Here is an 18,864-nt window from a genome sequence, read left to right on the forward strand (position 1 = left end):
ACACACTCATTCCCTTAATCAACAGAGTTTTAGCTAGGTGTGAGTTCAAGTTTGTGACTGCTGATGTCATCTTTATAACACTCACATCAAAACACACACAACATACACACATACATATATATAAAAACATACACTTATAAGTACAAAGTAGAATCACGAAAATACTGAACCACCAGGAAAATTCAAAACAGAAAGTCCCTAATCAAATGGCAAAATCAAAAACTCGAAACACATCAAACGAGTGGATAACAACTGTCATATTCCTGACTTGGTACAGACATTTTCTTATGTAGAAAATTGTGGATTGAACCTGGTTTTATAGCTAGCTAAACCACTCACTTGTATGACAGTCACATCAAATTCTAAATTACAAATGAGACTGAGTCTGATGTCGTCTGCTTTCTGTCTGTATCATGCATGCTGATGATATGTAATACGTGCATACACAATGGTTGGAAATTTTGACATAGCCAGACATGGTCGGGAATTGTAGGAATAAAACATATTCTCAACTTTGAAACACTTTGATTATCTCCAGATTTAATTTGTTGCAAAAATGGGATATCAAATCCTTAGGTAGTTTAGTATTAATTTCAATATGGAAAAAAAACACCTTGAAAAAATTCGCCATAATTTATTTTGCAAAGAATGTTGAACACTTGTAAAATGCTGTGTCTGCTACAGTTAACTGTTTTTGAAAAGAAGTGAAAGACAGTTAAAAAAAATCATTACTCATAAGTCAAATAGGTAATCTTGGGTATTTAGAAAGTGGTTAGCAAATCCAGATCTACATGTGGGGCCCTTTAGCATCACAAATGAAAAAATATCAGCACTTCTAAAAATATATATATACATCTACATATATTGCATTGGTGAAATAATAACTATCCCTATGTAAAATTATTAGAATTCTGGCTTGATTATGGAAAAAAAACAATAATAGGAAATAATTCTGATTGGCTGACAGTGTTTTGTCTATTAGCTCAAAGACATAATTTTGTCATGTGATCGTCACGTCATCAACATTTTTCACGATTTTCTCTGGCTTGAAACAGAATTTAGAATTAAGTTATAAGGAATGACTTATATTTTTTCTGTCTTTTCGAAATAACGTAAAAAATTATAAAAACAAACTAACAAAATGAAATCATGCTTTATAGAGTGTAACTAGTAAAACTATTATTTTTTTTCTAGTTTCAAATTTTCGGACGATGATAACTCCAGCGTGACATCAGGATCCGTAGGCTTGTATCACAATAGTCCACAGTCAGCCTCCCAGCATACATCACAACAACTTCCTGTTATACAGCAGTCAATAAATCTAGAACCAATCATCCAGGAACTACAGAAATCACATGAGGCCAACAAGATCATTCAGGAATCTGTACAACAATTGTCTGATGAGTTTGAAACTTATAAGGTATGACTGATTCTTATCAGCAAGGTCATTCAGGAATCTATCAAACAATTCACCTTTTCAAAATCTAACATGTCTAAAGAACTATCTCATTGTGCATAAACCAAAATGAAAATAATGTTACATTATTGGTTGAATTTCAATTTCTCATTACGTTTTAAACCAATCACAACGTTTTGGTGTACCCTTTTGGAAATATTACTCAGAATGCATTAGATTCTGAAAAGGGAATTGCTTACATCAATGTCTTGACCTCTGAGACTCATTTCACAAAAAATCTTACAAATAGAAATCATAGTTTAAAGACGGAAATTTTAAGTAAAATTCAAATCAATTTTAGTTGTACCATTTTTTGTGGAAAGATTCCCTGATGGATAGCTGTCTCCTTGGCAATCAAACCAAATTTCTTCACTTTTATATTTATATTATATTTATACTAATACCATTATAAAATTTATAATGGTATTAGAAGAGGTGCTATGTAGAGTGACTAAGGTTTGATATAGGTGTACTTTCTGTTTTCAGATTACTGCCCAGAGTGATATAGCTATGTTAAAAACCTTATTAGAAGAAGAACGTTACCGGGTAGAAAGATTAGAAGTACAGATTAATGACATGACAGAACTACAGCAACATGAAATACAGAATCTACGACAGGTAAGAGGGGGGAAGGGTCTCTACTGTTTTACCCTTGTATGTCTGTAGGCCTCCCGTTAGATGTTTTCTAACACATAGTGGCCATTTATGTAATAAGTCACATTTTTCTTTAGACACTATAAATAAAATCTCTTGAAATTTGATAACAGGCTTCAGGTAAGTTGAAATTTGGTGGCGTCACTTTAATCATTATCAAATTATGGCTATTTATAAATTAAAAAATTTAGTTCCTGTTCTGTAACTTAAGTTTGTCCTAACCTTATATTATGAGACCTGTACGCAATACTTATTACCACAAATCTCTGATCAATTACAAATTTTTGTAGCATCACTTTTATAGTTCTTGAGTCATGTCCCTTTATAATGCTTTATGCAAGTGGGGGCATCATCTGTGTCCTTGGGGACACATTCTCAATTTATTTTCTATTGTATTTTATATTTTACTGATAAATATTTTGCAGGCAACATGACACGGCATCAATTGTAGTTTCTAATGTTATTTTTCTTCTTTCTTGAACAGGATATAACTGGTATGGAGGAGAAAACAGAATACAGACTTGACGAGAGGACCAGCGATATACATGACATGTTAGAGAACTGTACCACAAGGGTATGTTATACATAGAGATTGTCACTGGAGAGAACCAGTGATATTACCGAATTCTTTGACAGAATGATTACAATTGAAAACAAGTTGTAGAGTGGTAAGACTCAAAAAATATATTGCGGTAACAGTTGATCTTATAACATGTACATATGGCTAAAGATCAACATAAAATGTATGATTTTTATGCCCCATTTATGGCCATTATGTTTTCTGGTCTGTGCGTCCGTTCGTTCGTCCGTCTGTCTGTCCCTCTTCAAGTTAAAGTTTTGGTTAAAGTTTTTGGTCGAGGTAGTTTTTGATAAAGTTGGAAGTCCAATCAACTTGAAACTTAGTACACATGTTCCCTATTATATGATCTTTCTAATTTTAATGCCAAATTAGAGATTTCCCCCCCCTTTTTACGGTACACTGAACATAAAAAATGATAGTAGGGATGGGGCATCCGTGTACTGGGGACACATTCTTGTTTTTAAATCTGATCTCAGATGCCTGCATATCCTTGTTTCTTGATGTATAAGATCTTTGATACAAATATGTAAATGTGGGTCAATTAGCAATTTTGGGTAAATCTTGACCAATTATATCACGATGTGTAAAAAGTTTATTTTAGGTCTGATATTTTATATTTTAGATCACAAAGATGGAGCTCCAGCAGCAACAGCAGCAGATTATCTCCATGGAGATGGTTGAGAATGTGACCTTTCGAACTTTGTTGACCAAGTTACTGAATGTTGTTTTGGCTATATTAGCTGTTATACTTGTTTTTGTATCCACAGTTGCCAACTGTCTTGCCCCATTTATAGCTAACAGGTAAGCTAAAATACTCTAAAAGTTCACCATTATGAAACTTTAGGTTAATGGGTAATTAAATTGTTCATATATAACATTTACTACATGCATATGTTATTTGCTAAAAAAATAATTCATTTAATACATTTGGTCCATATTTCTTTTTTTTTTTTTAGCTCACCTGTCCCAAAGGGACAAGTGAGCTTATGCCATCACTTGGCGTCCGTCGTCGTCCGTCTTCTGTCGTCGTCTGTCGTCTGTCGTCGTAAACTATTTCAAGAATCTTCTCCTCTGAAACTACTGGGCCAAATACTTTCAAACTTTAACTGAATGTTTCTTAGGGTATCTAATTTATAAATTGTATCCGAAGTTTTGATCTATCAACAAACATGGTCGCCATTGCTAAAAATAGAACATAGGGGTCAAATGCAGTTTTTTGCTTATAACTCAAAAACCAAAGCATTTAGAGCAAATCTGACATGGGGTAATATTGTTTATCAGGTCAAGATCTATCTGCCCTGAAATTTTCAGATGAATCAGACAACCGGTTGTTGGGTTGCTGCCCCTGAATTGGTAATTTTAAGGAAATTTTGCTGTTTTTGGTTATTATCTTGAATATTATTATAGATAGAGATAAACTGTAAACAGGAATAATGTTCAGCAAAGTAAGATTTACAAATAAGTCAACATGACGGAAATGGTCAGTTGACCCCTTTAGGAGTTATTGCCTTTTATAGTCAATTTTTAACCATTTTTCGTAAATCTTAGTAATCTTTTACAAAAATCTTCTCCTCTGAAACTACTGGGCCAAATACTTCCAAACTTTAACTGAATGTTCCTTAGGGTATCTAGTTTGTAAATTGTATCCGAAGTTGTGATTTATCAACAAACATGGTCGCCATTGCTAAAAATAGAACATAGGGGTCAAATGCAGTTTTTGGCTTATAACTCAAAAACCAAAGCATTTAGAGCAAATCTGACATGGATAATATTGTTTATCAGGTCAAGATCTATCTGCCCTGAAATTTTCAGATGAATCAGACAACCTGTTGTTGGGTTACTGCCCCTGAATTGGTAATTTTAAAGAAATTTTGCTGTTTTTGGTTATTATCTTGAATATTATTATAGATAGAGATAAACTGTAAACAGCAATAATGTTCAGCAAAGTAAGATTTACAAATAAGTCAACATGACGGAAATGGTCAGTTGACCCCTTTAGGAGTTATTGCCCTTTATAGTCAATTTTTAACCATTTTTCGTAAATCTTAGTAATCTTTTACAAAAATCTTCTCCTCTGAAACTACTGGGCCAAATACTTCCAAACTTTAACTGAATGTTCCTTAGGGTATCTAGTTTGTAAATTGTATCCGAAGTTATGATCTATCAACAAACATGGTCGCCATTGCTAAAAATAGAACATAGGGGTCAAATGCAGTTTTTGGCTTATAACTCAAAAACCAAAGCATTTAGAGCAAATCTGACGTGGGTAATATTGTTTATCAGGTCAAGATCTATCTGCCCTGAAATTTTCAGATGAATCAGACAACCTGTTGTTGGGTTGCTGTCCCTGAATTGATAATTTTAAGGAAATTTTGCTGTTTTTGTTTATTATCTTGAATATAATTATAGATAGAAATAAACTGTAAACAGCAATAATGTTCAGCAAAGTAAGATCTTCAATTAAGTCAATTTGACCAAAATTGTCAATTGACCCCTTAAGGAGTTATTGCCCTTTAAAGACTTTTTTCACAATTTGTTCATCATGTTGACTTACTTTAAAAAATCTTCTCCTTTGAAACTGCTGTATCAATTTCAGCCAAACTTAGGCTAAATGAGTTTCAGAGTATCTAGTATAAATTTTATATTTTATTTCCTTGTATGTCAAGAAACATAGCTCCTATGGCTAAAATAGAACATTGGAGAAAATGATTATTTTTTTTGGCTTTTGAAGAAAATAGGACGATCCAAAAAACATTTAAATAAATTGAAAAGCCAAAATAATCATTGATGAGAGATTTAACCAAAAGAATTAAGGTGAGCGATTCAGGCTCTTGAGAGCCTCTTGTTTCAAGTAAGGGCTGTTCCAAAGATAATTGTATGGGGGGTTGGGAAGGCACTTTTTATTTGACCCCACCATGCATTAATTTTATTTAAGACATTTCATTTAAATGTTCAAGCAATTAAACACCACCCATCAAATTTTGATAAAAGTGCCTTCCGACCCTCCATACTGTTTTATCTGGAAAAGGCCAAACTGAAAGGGCCATTTTGTGATATCATAATTTTTTTTTTAATTTGTACAATTTTTACCTTCAGTATATGTTCTCCTACTTGGGGAAGTTTTATTCCTTGAATGGAATTTAGGTTTATTCCAGGAAAATAACGTAGAGGAAAGCAAGACATGCCAATCCTACAATAAACATGATAAAGAAAAAGTTTGATTTTTTTTTAAATTCTGATAAATGAACTTATTTTTGTTTACAGTCAACAATACACCAATTGCAGAAGTAACACCAAAAATAACAAACCCTATACCAATTTTTTTTCTGCAATAACTGTTATATAACATTTTGATGGATTAGTATTGTATGTAGTCATGTAATTAATGTATTTTTCTGTATTTTCAGGACAAGAGTTTTGAGTACGACTGTTCTTATTGTCAGTATTGTGATGATGTTCAGAAATTGGGACGGCATCTCTAGCCTAATAGGATCTATATTTAACTTTCTGAGTAGTTTATTTCCACAAAGGTGACGAGGATGGTAATAGTATTGAAACTTGATCTGGTAGTTGGACATATCCAATAATTATTCAAATCTTCTCATATTCACGGAAGGAGGACATATTTCTCAATCAGAGGGAGAATTCATTTTTTCCTTCAAAGGGAGAAATCATTTCTTGACTGGTGGCAACGAACACATTTTTACATTCAATATTCAGTGAACAATTAGGAATTGAACGAGGAATCTGTCTTTATGGATCTGAAATTATAGGTTGTTAACAGCTGTGCTGTTATAATGATAGTCCAATCAGAAACAAGCTGTACTGCTATTTCGACCAATGGGAGAACTGCTTATAATCAGTGTTGTTATTTCGACCAATTGAAGAGCTGCTTAGAATCTGTGATTTGTGTATTTGGTGCTGGATGTTGTCAATCAAAGTGATGGAATACTGACTGTCAGTAATTGTCAGTAATTACTGACAGTTGTCAGTGTGGATAAAAGTGCTCTTTTGATGACAATGTTTTACATTGTAGTTCTTCATGTGATTAAGTATTTTTAATTAGATGGTGATGATAACTGTTTTAAATGAAAATGTTATTGTACATGGCCATTTTTTTGTTAAGTGTGAGCATATGATTTTTAATATGTGTATGTTGATTTAAGAGATTTTAATAGTTTGCTGTTAAAAGTTTTTATTTTAAATGCAATTGATTATTGTATGGAAAATGTTTGAATTTAATATTGATCAGCCCATTTAGCATTAACAATGACAGGTTTTGTTTTCTGGGAACCCCTATTAACAGATTTTTATATTACCACTTCTATATGTAACTTACATGTAGACTTTTTCATAGATATTCATTTGTTTACACATAATTTGAAATTCCATTGTTTCATTATTGCCAATCAATGCAAAGGGCAGAAATTGAATTTTAATCTAAATATTAATATAAAAGGGACATGTTGGAAAGGGAGATAATAAATTTATTATTATTTCTTTTTTTTTAAAGAGAGGCATTTTGTCTTTTTGTAAATTAAATGTTATGGAAGACAATGTAATAATACTGTGAATTTTTTATTTTGGTGAAAATAATACTTTAGAAACTGTCTATTAGAAAACACACCATAACACAGAAAGAAAAAATACCAAAGTGATATTCAAACTCACAAGTCTAAAACATAAAACATTGACATGCTAAATAATCCGAAAACTATAAAAAAAATATAATATCAGAGTAAAAAAATAACATAGAAATCTAAAGACTGCACAACAAGAAACCTACCAAAAATTTGGACTTAAAATCACGAGATAAAGAATGTATGCAAGCTGCTTAGTTACATTTTAATAACTGGATACTTTAAACACAGTTATGCCTACAGTCGTTTAACATTGCCAAAAGTTTTATTATTATTGATGCAAGTAAACAGTGCCAACTGAGAAATAAATATGTTGTAATTAATGATTTAGAGTTCTCTCCGTTATAAAGATGAAGACTTTTTCCTCCCATTTGTAATATTGTGCATAAATATACATCACTATTTTTGTTACGAGTCATATGCATTATTTCTTTGAATGGATTTAAGGGTTCAATAGTTTTTAACATTACATTTATGTTTTTTACAAATGTCAAAGCATTAGTTATTGTATGGAGTAATTTGCTGGTCAAATTCACTATTTATTCAATTTGGGACATTTTTCAATATCATGTTTTTTTAGTGGTAGATATCATTTTTATGATGTTCTTTGAACAAGTACTTCCCATTAACTGTCTTTCATCAGTCATCTAATGTTCTCAGATATATGTCAATTTAAAACAATTCCCAAAACTGTATTCTTGAATTAGAAATTCAACTTATTGTGTTTAGATACCGTAAGAATTGTTTAAATTTTAAAAAAATACTGACAAAGAAATTTTAATTTTCTCATTCATGCAAGTTTTATATATTTTTGGGACAAATTTGATTTCCTTAACAGCTCTTCTATAAAAGCATACAAAACAAAACTTTAATCAACTTGCTTGATGTGTTTGCTTAGATGTTTGCAAACAATAGATACAGTCGGCAGAGTTACAGTCTGTTTTATATATACTGGGATTTGATTGGACAATAAAAATTGACAGGAAAAGAAATTAATGTTTATTGTCCAATCAAACTCCAGTATATAGTAAACAGACTTTAACAGACTACATACCTGTTGTTTACAAACATCCAAACAAAGAGAGCAAGCAAGTTGATCAAAGGTTTGCTTTGTATGCTTTTATAGAAGAGCTGTAATAGCAATCTTTCTTTTTTTTTTCGGGGCGGGGTGACAAACATGTTTTCCCCCTTACTTTTTGTCAGTACTGGTTTTCATGATATTGTTTATAGGTGTTTAGATGTATATTTTGTTATGGATTAATCATTAATTTATTCACTGTGTTGTGATATATGCATGTTTGGTAGAATTGTTCTAATTTTTAACCCTGGAATTCCATGTAATGGAATGTTGTATGATTGTTTAGAACATTGTATCTCTTAGAGATCAGCTGATTAACTTAAACAGATATTGTTGTTTATTATAGAAAATATCAACAGACCTGATTTAAAAAAAAAAATTGACGATTTAATGATTTGTGATCTACCCCAAAAAGTGACAAAAAAACATCTCAAATATGACAAAAAAACATTGTTATGATATTCCGTCTTCTTTTCACTTAGAAAAAATGATAGTTTTCTCCCAGTAACCTAATGTAGATAGCAGTGACCATTTACATCAGTATATCATCTCTCTGAATGACAAGTTCTAATGGAACTAATTTATATCCTATTGCTATCTCCTAGTTATCCAATTGTTGCCATATATTATATTACAACCAAAGACTTTGTTTTAACTGTTGTGTTGAAGTAGGTTCTTACTTAATATTCTCATACTACAATACATCAGGACCTCTAACATAAAAGTTGTACCATGAGGTTACTTTCCTAATGGGTATCAGGCTGACCTATACGGACATAAATCATAACTATGAACTGATTTCTTCATGGTTATCAGGCTGACCTATATTGAAAGAAATCATTACTTTGAAAGTACTTTCTTCATGGGTATCAAGCTGACCTTTAATTATAAAACAATAAAATTAGTTCTTTGTCCATTGCAGTTGTATTAGAACTGCAACTTCTCATTCCCATGGAAATCATTTGTCCCAGTCCCCTCAGCCAATTGGTTATGCATGTGCAATAAGATAGGCATTTATATTTGGTATGCAGTTGTATAAGTAAGTTATAGTTCTACAGAGATAATAAGCCCCCCTTCCTCCCCCCATTTCCCCCTGCCCTTATGTTTATTGACTCTAAACCTTTTGTGATAGTTTGCAAGTTTAATTTTTGGTTCATTTTAAAAGACCCACTTATGACAGATCAGCGGCATTTTGTTTGCAGTTTTTTTTAAGCATTGGCATTTCTCAGTTCCATGGAGGTTGTTAGGCTCTGGACCTTCAGTCATGGTCCATTGAGTTTGATAGTGCTGCCTAGTTTACATGTTTGAATATTAACTTTTTGAATTCAATATTTTTGCATTATGCTATCAAACTTACAAGAAAGTGAGACATATATCTGTTTCAACAGTTTATTAAACTTGGATTCAATTTTATTACTTTGAAGCATACATTTCAATCCGATTTATATTGAGTCCTAAATAACATGTCAATATTACAATAACATATTTAGCATCAAGATTATAAGAGATAAAGGGGGCATTTGCACGGAAGAATGTGAAATAAAATTGCCATTTCACGATGAACGAATAATTAAACATTTCTTGCACGTTGATCTTTTGACCGATTTTACAAAACACAGTGCATAACAAACTTATTCACGGCTGCATGTGAAAAAAATTTGGCAAAACAAGTTGCACAAAAATAACCCTTTACCACCCTCTTATTAGCCTGTCATCTTTGAAATACCTAAAAATATTCTCTGTTAGCTGAATTTTCTGAAATACAATAAAAAGTGTAAAAAAATATCATTCCTAGAAGGTAATTTTTATTGGCTGAATATTTGGCAAATTATTTGAAATATTTTATCTGAACTACTAACATTTAATACTTGATTGATATAAATCACATGTAGATACATATAATTAATCCATTCTGTTAGTGTATGTGTGTAAGAGAATGGTTGATGAATGTTAAGTCACATGATACTTGTGGTGGCATGTGACCTAATCACATGACTTTCATTGTCAACATGTTTTACTTTGTTGTAACTGACAACATATGTGCACAAGCAATTGATTATGCATGTGCAATAAAATAAATAAACAATGCAATAAAATGAAACAAGTCTTTTCTTCTTTAGTGACAAAAAGCAAAAGAATTAAAGGATATTTATATCATTTAGTCAGCACTTTTGCATGGATATCACTGGTTTAACTAAACTGATCATTGTAATTGAAGTTCCGATGAAGTTCCGATTACCATGGAGATTATTTGACCCCGCCCCCACAGTCATTATGTATTAATTGTGTTTATGTTTGTTTAAAGGGAACTACTTATGGTAAGTCAATGGTATTTGGTATGCAGTTGTATTTAATTACCATTGGTACATCTCATTTCCATGGGAATTGCTTAGCCATGTACCTTCAGTCATGGTTCACTGACTTTGAATATTTGCAAAACTTACATGTTCTAGTGTTGCTATTTTAATTTCAACATTTGCATTATCGAAATTACAAAAAAAACGAGACGGTGTATCTGCTTCTTATGCACCGTCACAATTACAGTATATTATCAACTTTGAATTAAATGAAAACAAATGTTTCTTGTAAATCATGTTTCATCTAAATCTTAAAGAGGCGTTTTATTAACTACATTTAAGACGATTGTGCTGTTCTATCACTATTTTCCTTTTGATCTTGCAGACTGATAATATTCTTTCTCAGCTGAGTCAAGTGATATAAAAAAATATCGTAAGACACTAAGGAGGCACGCAGCGTTGTCAATGAAATTGACATGAAATTGGCATCGTCGTCATAGGTAAAATAGCGATAAACAGATTATCATTGGTCATCTCAACTCGATTGCTTTTCTCACTTTCGCCGTACCGAATCAAGCAGAAAATCAATTTAGTTGAGTCGATCAACGATAATCTATAAGTATGCATATCCTAGACTGCGACAAGAGGTCGATAGTGAGTTAAGAAACAGAAAAATCGTGTAGGTCAATCAATTCATGATGATGACTGTAACAATTATGTTGTGTCGATTTTCATTTTGTTTTCACAACGGATGTCACATTAGGAGCAGGATCCGCTTACTCTTCCTGAACACCTGAGATCACCCCAGGTCTTGATGGGGTAAGTTTTGCTCAGTCTTTAGATTTTTATGTTTTGATATGTGTACTGTTGTTTGTCTGTTTATCTTTTACTTTTTAGCCATGGATTTGGTGGCTTTTTTTTCGACTAATGAGTTTTAATGTCCCTTTGGTTTCTTTTAACTTTAATTTTCAGTCATTCACTCTCATAACTATTTGGAGAATTTATTTTGCAAGTGGCAAACCCTTGAAAACTTCGCCCAAATGATTTGAGTATTCACAAGCGTTACATCTCAATAGAGTTATGTAGACACCATACAAAGGAACAACTGATATGTTACTGCTGAGAAATGGGAAGTTGACAATTTGAAAGTTTGTCAATATCATATCATATCAATATATGAATAGATCTTTTAGTTTCGTTATCAATATTTATCAGAAATATACTAGGATTTATTAGAAGTCAGCACTTATTCAAAGACACTTACTTAGACGATTTTCTCGATCATCCAATTACAAATGGGTTATACAAGTGTAAAGCGTTGGAAACTGAAAAGTTTTAGCTTGGAAAAATACATTACAAAGTGATTGAAAACTTCAAGTAGATCTTCAAAAGATTTATGAAAGTTTAATGTAATTAACACTACTGGTCCAATGTACCGCATCAAAATATTTCTAAAGGCATTGTTTCACTGTTGAAAGAATGGTTGCAAGAAATATACATTTAGTCGACCCGACTTTCTGTTGGTTTTCATATTAATTTCTATTCTGTTTTTAGACTGACATTTTTTAATGTTGATACTCAAATAGAGAAGGCCGTAACCCGGTTTTGGTTAGGGTTCGTGTTGCTCAGTCTTTGATTTTCTTTATTGTGATTTGTAAACTGTTGTTTTTCGTTTAATTGTTTAGTTTCGCTTGCTAAAAAAGTGGAAAATGACATTCCACCCAGATAACTACACATTACACAATAATTCATTAGAACATGTAACAACAGCAAAATATCTGGGGGTCACCATCAGTTCCAACCTTAAATGAGATGTGCATATAAACAACATATGCAAGAAAGCTAATAGCACACGAGGCTTTCTTAGGAGGAACATGAACATAAGTTCAACATCTGTTAAAGCCTAGTAGTCAACACTTCGGTGTTGACATGAATATCAATAATGTGGTCATTTTATTAAATTTCCTGTTGAATTTTTCGAAAAACTAAGGATTTTCTTATCCCAGGCATAGATTACCTTAGCCGTATTTGGCACCACTTTTTGGAATTTTGGATCCTCAATGCTCTTCAATTTGTACTTGTTTGGCTTTATAAATATTTTGATATGAGCGTCACTGATGAGTCTTATGTAGACGAAACGCGCGTCTGACGTATTAAATTATAATCCTGGTACCTTTGATAACTATTAAGGAGCAAGCATATAAGTCCCTAGTAAGACCATCACTAGAGTATGCTTGCTCTGTTTGGGATCCATACTTACAACAAGACATAGATAGCATTGAAAAAGTTCAAAGGAGGGCTGTACGTTTTGTTACCAACAAATACAGAAACACCTCAAGCGTTGGTAACATGTTACAACATCTTGAATGGCGCAGTCTCTCTGACAGAAGAAAAGACTCCAGATTGGGAATGCTTTACAAAATTGAAAATTGATTTATGACATTTGAGCTGCGATAAATGATGTTTAGATAAAGACACACGAATAGTGACTGCATACCTTATTGTTAGACAATAATTCTACCCTCGAATAGTTATCAAAGGTACCAGGATTATAATTTAGTACGCCAGACGCGCGTTTCGTCTACTTAAGACTCATCAGTGACGCTCATATCAAAATATTTATAAAGAAAACAAGTACAAAGTTGAAGAGCATTCCAAAAAGTTGTGCCAAATTGTCGAAAACAGACCACACGACCACCTGGGCTCTAAAAAAAAGAGCTTTCGGTGGGCATGTGTTACCTTTCCACGTCAGTTTTAATCTAGCGGCGTACTACAGTACATGATATATAAGGCATGAAGATGTTATTGTTACAGATCAGCTAAATTATCTATAGTAAAGGATCCTACAAATTAATGTAAGATACAGTCACAGAAAATTATTATATTCATAAGTACGTCTGAGTCAGTGACAACCCTACAACAGATGTATCCATCGGATCGCCATCAATGATGGTGATACATGGCTGTGTACATAATGTATATACAATTCGTCTAAACATCAACCCAACAATGTTAGATCTGTAAATTTGCTTTCGCAAATTTTTGGTTCTTCCCTCGCCGGGATTCGAACCCATGCTACTGTGATATCGTGACACCAAATTGCCTGCACTGCAGCCGTCCCGCTAGACCACACGACCACCTGGGCTCTCAAAAAAAGAGCTTTCGGTGGGCATGTGTTACCTTTCCACGTCAGTTTTAATCTAGCGGCGTACTACAGTACATGATATATAAGGCATGAAGATGTTATTGTTACAGATCAGCTAAATTATCTATAGTAAAGGATCCTACAAATTAATGTAAGATACAGTCACAGAAAATAATTATATTCATAAGTACGTCTGAGTCAGTGACAACCCTACAACAGATGTATCCATCGGATCGCCATCAATGATGGTGATACATGGCTGTGTACATAATGTATATACAATTCGTCTAAACATCAACCCAACAATGTTAGATCTGTAAATTTGCTCAGACTGACTCAGACGTACTTATGAATATAATTATTTTCTGTGACTGTATCTTACATTAATTTGTAGGATCCTTTACTATAGATAATTTAGCTGATCTGTAACAATAACATCTTCATGCCTTATATATCATGTACTGTAGTACGCCGCTAGATTAAAACTGACGTGGAAAGGTAACACATGCCCACCGAAAGCTCTTTTTTTAAGAGCCCAGGTGGTCGTGTGGTCTAGCCGGACGGCTGCAGTGCAGGCGATTTGGTGTCACGATATCACAGTAGCATGGGTTCGAATCCCGGCGAGGGAAGAACCAAAAATTTGCGAATGCAAATTTACAGATCTAACATTGTTGGGTTGATGTTTAGACGAATTGTATATACATTATGTACACAGCCATGTATCACCATCATTGATGGCGATCCGATGGATACATCTGTTGTAGGGTTGTCACTGACTCAGACGTACTTATGAATATAATTATTTTCTGTGACTGTATCTTACATTAATTTGTAGGATCCTTTACTATAGATAATTTAGCTGATCTGTAACAATAACATCTTCATGCCTTATATATCATGTACTGTAGTACGCCGCTAGATTAAAACTGACGTGGAAAGGTAACACATGCCCACCGAAAGCTCTTTTTTGAGAGCCCAGGTGGTCGTGTGGTCTAGCGGGACGGCTGCAGTGCAGGCGATTTGGTGTCACGATATCACAGTAGCATGGGTTCGAATCCCGGCGAGGGAAGAACCAAAAATTTGCGAAAGCAAATTTACAGATCTAACATTGTTGGGTTGATGTTTAGACGAATTGTATATACATTATGTACACAGCCATGTATCACCATCATTGATGGCGATCCGATGGATACATCTGTTGTAGGGTTATATATATATATATATATATAATTATTTTCTGTGACTGTATATTACATTAATTTGTAGGATCCTTTACTATAGATAATTTAGCTGATCTGTAACCATAACATCTTCATGCCTTATATATCATGTACTGCAGTACGCCGCTAGATTAAAACTGACGTGGAAAGGTAACACACGGCCAGCGAAAGCTCTTTTCTTGAGAGCCCAGGTGGTCGTGTGGTCTAGCGGGACGGCTGCAGTGCAGGCGATTTGGTGTCACGATATCACAGTAGCATGGGTTCGAATCCCGGCGAGCATGGCGAGGGAAGAACTAAAAATTTGCGATAGCAAATTTACAGATCTAACATTGTTGGGTTGATGTTTAGACGAGTTGTATATATATATAGATCTAACATTGTTGGGTTCAACCCAACAATGTTAGATCTGTAAATTTGCTTTTGCAAATTTTTTGGTTCTTCCCTCGCCGGGATTCGAACCCATGCTACTGTGATATCGTGACACCAAATCGCCTGCACTGCAGCCGTCCCGCTAGACCACACGACCACCTGGGCTCTCAAAAAAAGAGCTTTCGGTGGGCATGTGTTACCTTTCCACGTCTATATATCCAAAAATTCTAATATAAAAGGGACCCCAAAAAACTGTGATAATGAGCTCCCACTAATATTGTCCTCTGATAATGAGCTCCCACTAATATTGTACTCTGATAATGAGCTCCTACTAATATTGTACTCTGATAATGAGCTCCTACTAATATTGTACTCTGATAATGAGCTCCCACTAATATTGTACTCTGATAATGAGCTCCCACTAATATTGTACTCTGATAATGAGCTCCCACTAATATTGTACTCTGATAATGAGCTCCTACTAATACTGTACTCTGATAATGAGCTCCCACTAATATTGTACTCTGATAATGAGCTCGCACTAATACTGTACTCTGATAATGAGCTCCCACTTACATTGCTCACTAATATTGTACTCTGATAATAAGCTCCCACTAATATTATACTCTGATAATGAGCTCCGACTAATATTGTACATTGATAATAAGCTCTCACTAATATTGTACTCTGATAATAAGCTCCCACTAATATTGTACTCTGATAATAAGCTCACACTAACATTGTAAATACATGTGTTGTTCAATCAATTATTAGATATTTTTCTTTATTTGAATTCTTTGATTATTTATAATTCTATAAATAAAAAGATGTGATATAATTGCCAATGATACAACACTTTATTCTTTGTCAATTGTGTTCTCCAATTTATTTATATTGTAGTCCTGTGTTGTCATTTTGATGTTATATTTCACATAACCATAAAAGTGCGAGGTTTGGCATGCCACAAAACCAGGTTCAACCCACCATTTGTTCCTTTAAAAATGCCCTGTACCAAGTCAGGAATATGGCCATTGTTATATTATAGTTCGTTTCTGTGTGTATTACATTATAACGTTGTATCGTTTGTTTTCTCTTATTTTTGAGTGTAAATTCACATTGCGATAAAACGTGTCACGGTACTTGTCTATCCCAAATTTATGTATTTGGTTTTGATGTTATATATATATGTTATAGTTGTTATTCTCGTGGGATTTTGTCTATGTGTGTTACATTTTAGTGTTATGTCGTTGTTCTCCTCTTATATTTAATGCGTTTCCCTCGGTTTTAGTTTGTTACCCCGATTTTGTTTTTTGTCCATGGATTTATGAGTTTTGAACAGCGGTATACTACTGTTGCCTTTATTTATATGAGATCAAATAACACAGAAATGAACAACTATACTATAGGTAACAGTATGGCCTTCAACAAGGAGCAAAGCCCATACATACCCCATAGTCCACCTTAGGAGGCCCAGTAAAAACCCAAATGTAAAACAATTCAAACAAGAAAACTAACAGCCTTATTTATGTACAAAATAATGAATGAAAAACAAACATTTAACACATCAATTAATGACAACCTCTGAAATTATAAAGACTCATGACTTTGGACTAAATAAAAACTGTACAATGGGAATCCCATTAACGTGATAATAAAAACTGTGCAATGGGAATCAACATGAACAATTTGGATAGCTTGTGTGTGAGATCAGGCATACATGTTGTATCTAAGGCAATGGAAAGAATAACATGAATACCACATGATGTAGGGAGTAGGTTTCCACAAGGATAACACTTTCTACTCTGTCACTCTTACTCTACCAGAGCCCCTGATATCACCCCTGGGGATTTGTTGGGTTCATGTTATTTAGTCTTTAGTAAATATTCTTGATCTCTAGTGTTTCATAGATATTGTTTGTCTTTTGTTCATTTTTGCCATAGCTTTGTCAGTTTGTTTTGGACTTAAGCTTTTTAATTTCCCTTTGACATGTTGATATCTTCCACCTCTACCTAAGGGAAAATGGAGAGATTTTTTTTGTTGGTCTGAACATACATGAAATATTTGCCACTGGCAATATTAAATAAAAAATTCTTAAAAATTAATCAATATGTTTTTAGAACTTAAGAGGGCGAAGCTGAGAAAAAAATTTATTTTATTTGTGCCAAGGTTGTTGTCATTTATCCAGGTCTTATTTTATTCAGAAGACAAAATATTAATGTAAAAAATTTCTTTTGTAAGTTTTAATGTTAATTTCTATTTTTAAGATTTTTAAGATTTTTTATGCTAGAAAGTCAAGATGGATCTTTAATAAGGATGCTGAAGGATTTACAATAAGAAAACATATAAATGTGATTATTACAATGACATTATGAGCGGTACCCTTCAACAAAACTATGAGGAAAATTATAAAATAAATAGTGTCTTTGAATAATAACAACAAAATACCATAGTCATCAATAATCTGACATTCTGATTTGAAAATGTAAAACACATAATCAGTATTATTTATGTTAATCATGTTAATGTTTAACCGTAAAAAAACATTCTACTTTAAGGACAAAAGATGTAGAAACATCAATATAAAAGAAGAGTCTGTATAACAGGACTTCAATGACACTGGGACTAAACTTCAAAATAGAATTTCAAACTACAGAATTGGGTGAAAATATGTCAATTAAAACAGAACCTGACAATGATGAGGAATTTACAGTGAATCCTGGATGTAACAAACATTTGACAGTAAAACCTGAATTATCTGAAGATACAGTGAATTTGACAGTGAAATCAGATCTAAGTTTCAAGTTGATTGCACTTCTGCTTCATCAAAAACTACCTCGACCAAAAACTTTAACTTGAAGCGGGACAGACGGACGGACGAACGACGGAAAGGACGGTTCGGCGGACGGATGGACGGTACGACAGACGGACGGACACACAGACCAGAAAATATAATGTCCCTCTACTATCGCAGGTGGGGTATAATAAAAAATGGACTCGATGGGTAAGACTGTTTGTTCCCTTGTTTGAATGGTTTTACTTTTAACACATGTTGTTTCATTAGCACTTATACCGCATCATCTTATACATGTTATATATATGTACATGTCTTATATGAATAAAGGAATTGAACATAAAGTGTACTATAACATTACGCATGTTTGAAATGTTTTGTGCATATTGACCATACTGGATCGACAATCGTATTTAGGTATGTTTTTGTTTTATCTTAAATTAAACATAAAATCGGGTAAATCATTTAACATCTTGCATGGATAAGTTCAAGCTTTGAAAGGAAACTACTACTAGTAGCTGTCTAAAAAGTGTGTTAACAAGACAGATAATCCAACATGTTCTGTTATCAGTTAGTATTATATAAGGTTTTATATGGATGAACATGATTCAGGCAAACAGTTTTATGAAATTTT

At 33.2% G+C, this 18,864-nt stretch overlaps 1 protein-coding gene across 21 annotated transcripts in view; it reads left to right on the forward strand.

The window, feature by feature from the left end:
• The window catches only part of LOC139497102 (transmembrane and coiled-coil domains protein 1-like), a 66,512-nt gene extending 56,003 nt beyond the window's left edge, over positions 1-10,509 (forward strand). For all 21 annotated transcript variants that reach the window (XM_071285169.1, XM_071285163.1, XM_071285158.1 and 18 more), the window contains 5 exons: positions 1,195-1,420; positions 1,943-2,074; positions 2,595-2,684; positions 3,313-3,491; positions 6,098-10,509. In XM_071285169.1, coding sequence (XP_071141270.1) covers positions 1,195-1,420; positions 1,943-2,074; positions 2,595-2,684; positions 3,313-3,491; positions 6,098-6,224 — 754 coding nt within the window. In that variant the 3' untranslated portion in view covers positions 6,225-10,509. The remainder of the gene's footprint in view (positions 1-1,194; positions 1,421-1,942; positions 2,075-2,594; positions 2,685-3,312; positions 3,492-6,097) is intronic.
• Positions 10,510-18,864: the final 8,355 nt, after the last annotated feature.

Source organism: Mytilus edulis, chromosome 12 (assembly GCF_963676685.1).
Source record: "Mytilus edulis chromosome 12, xbMytEdul2.2, whole genome shotgun sequence".
NCBI lineage: Eukaryota > Metazoa > Mollusca > Bivalvia > Mytilida > Mytilidae > Mytilus > Mytilus edulis.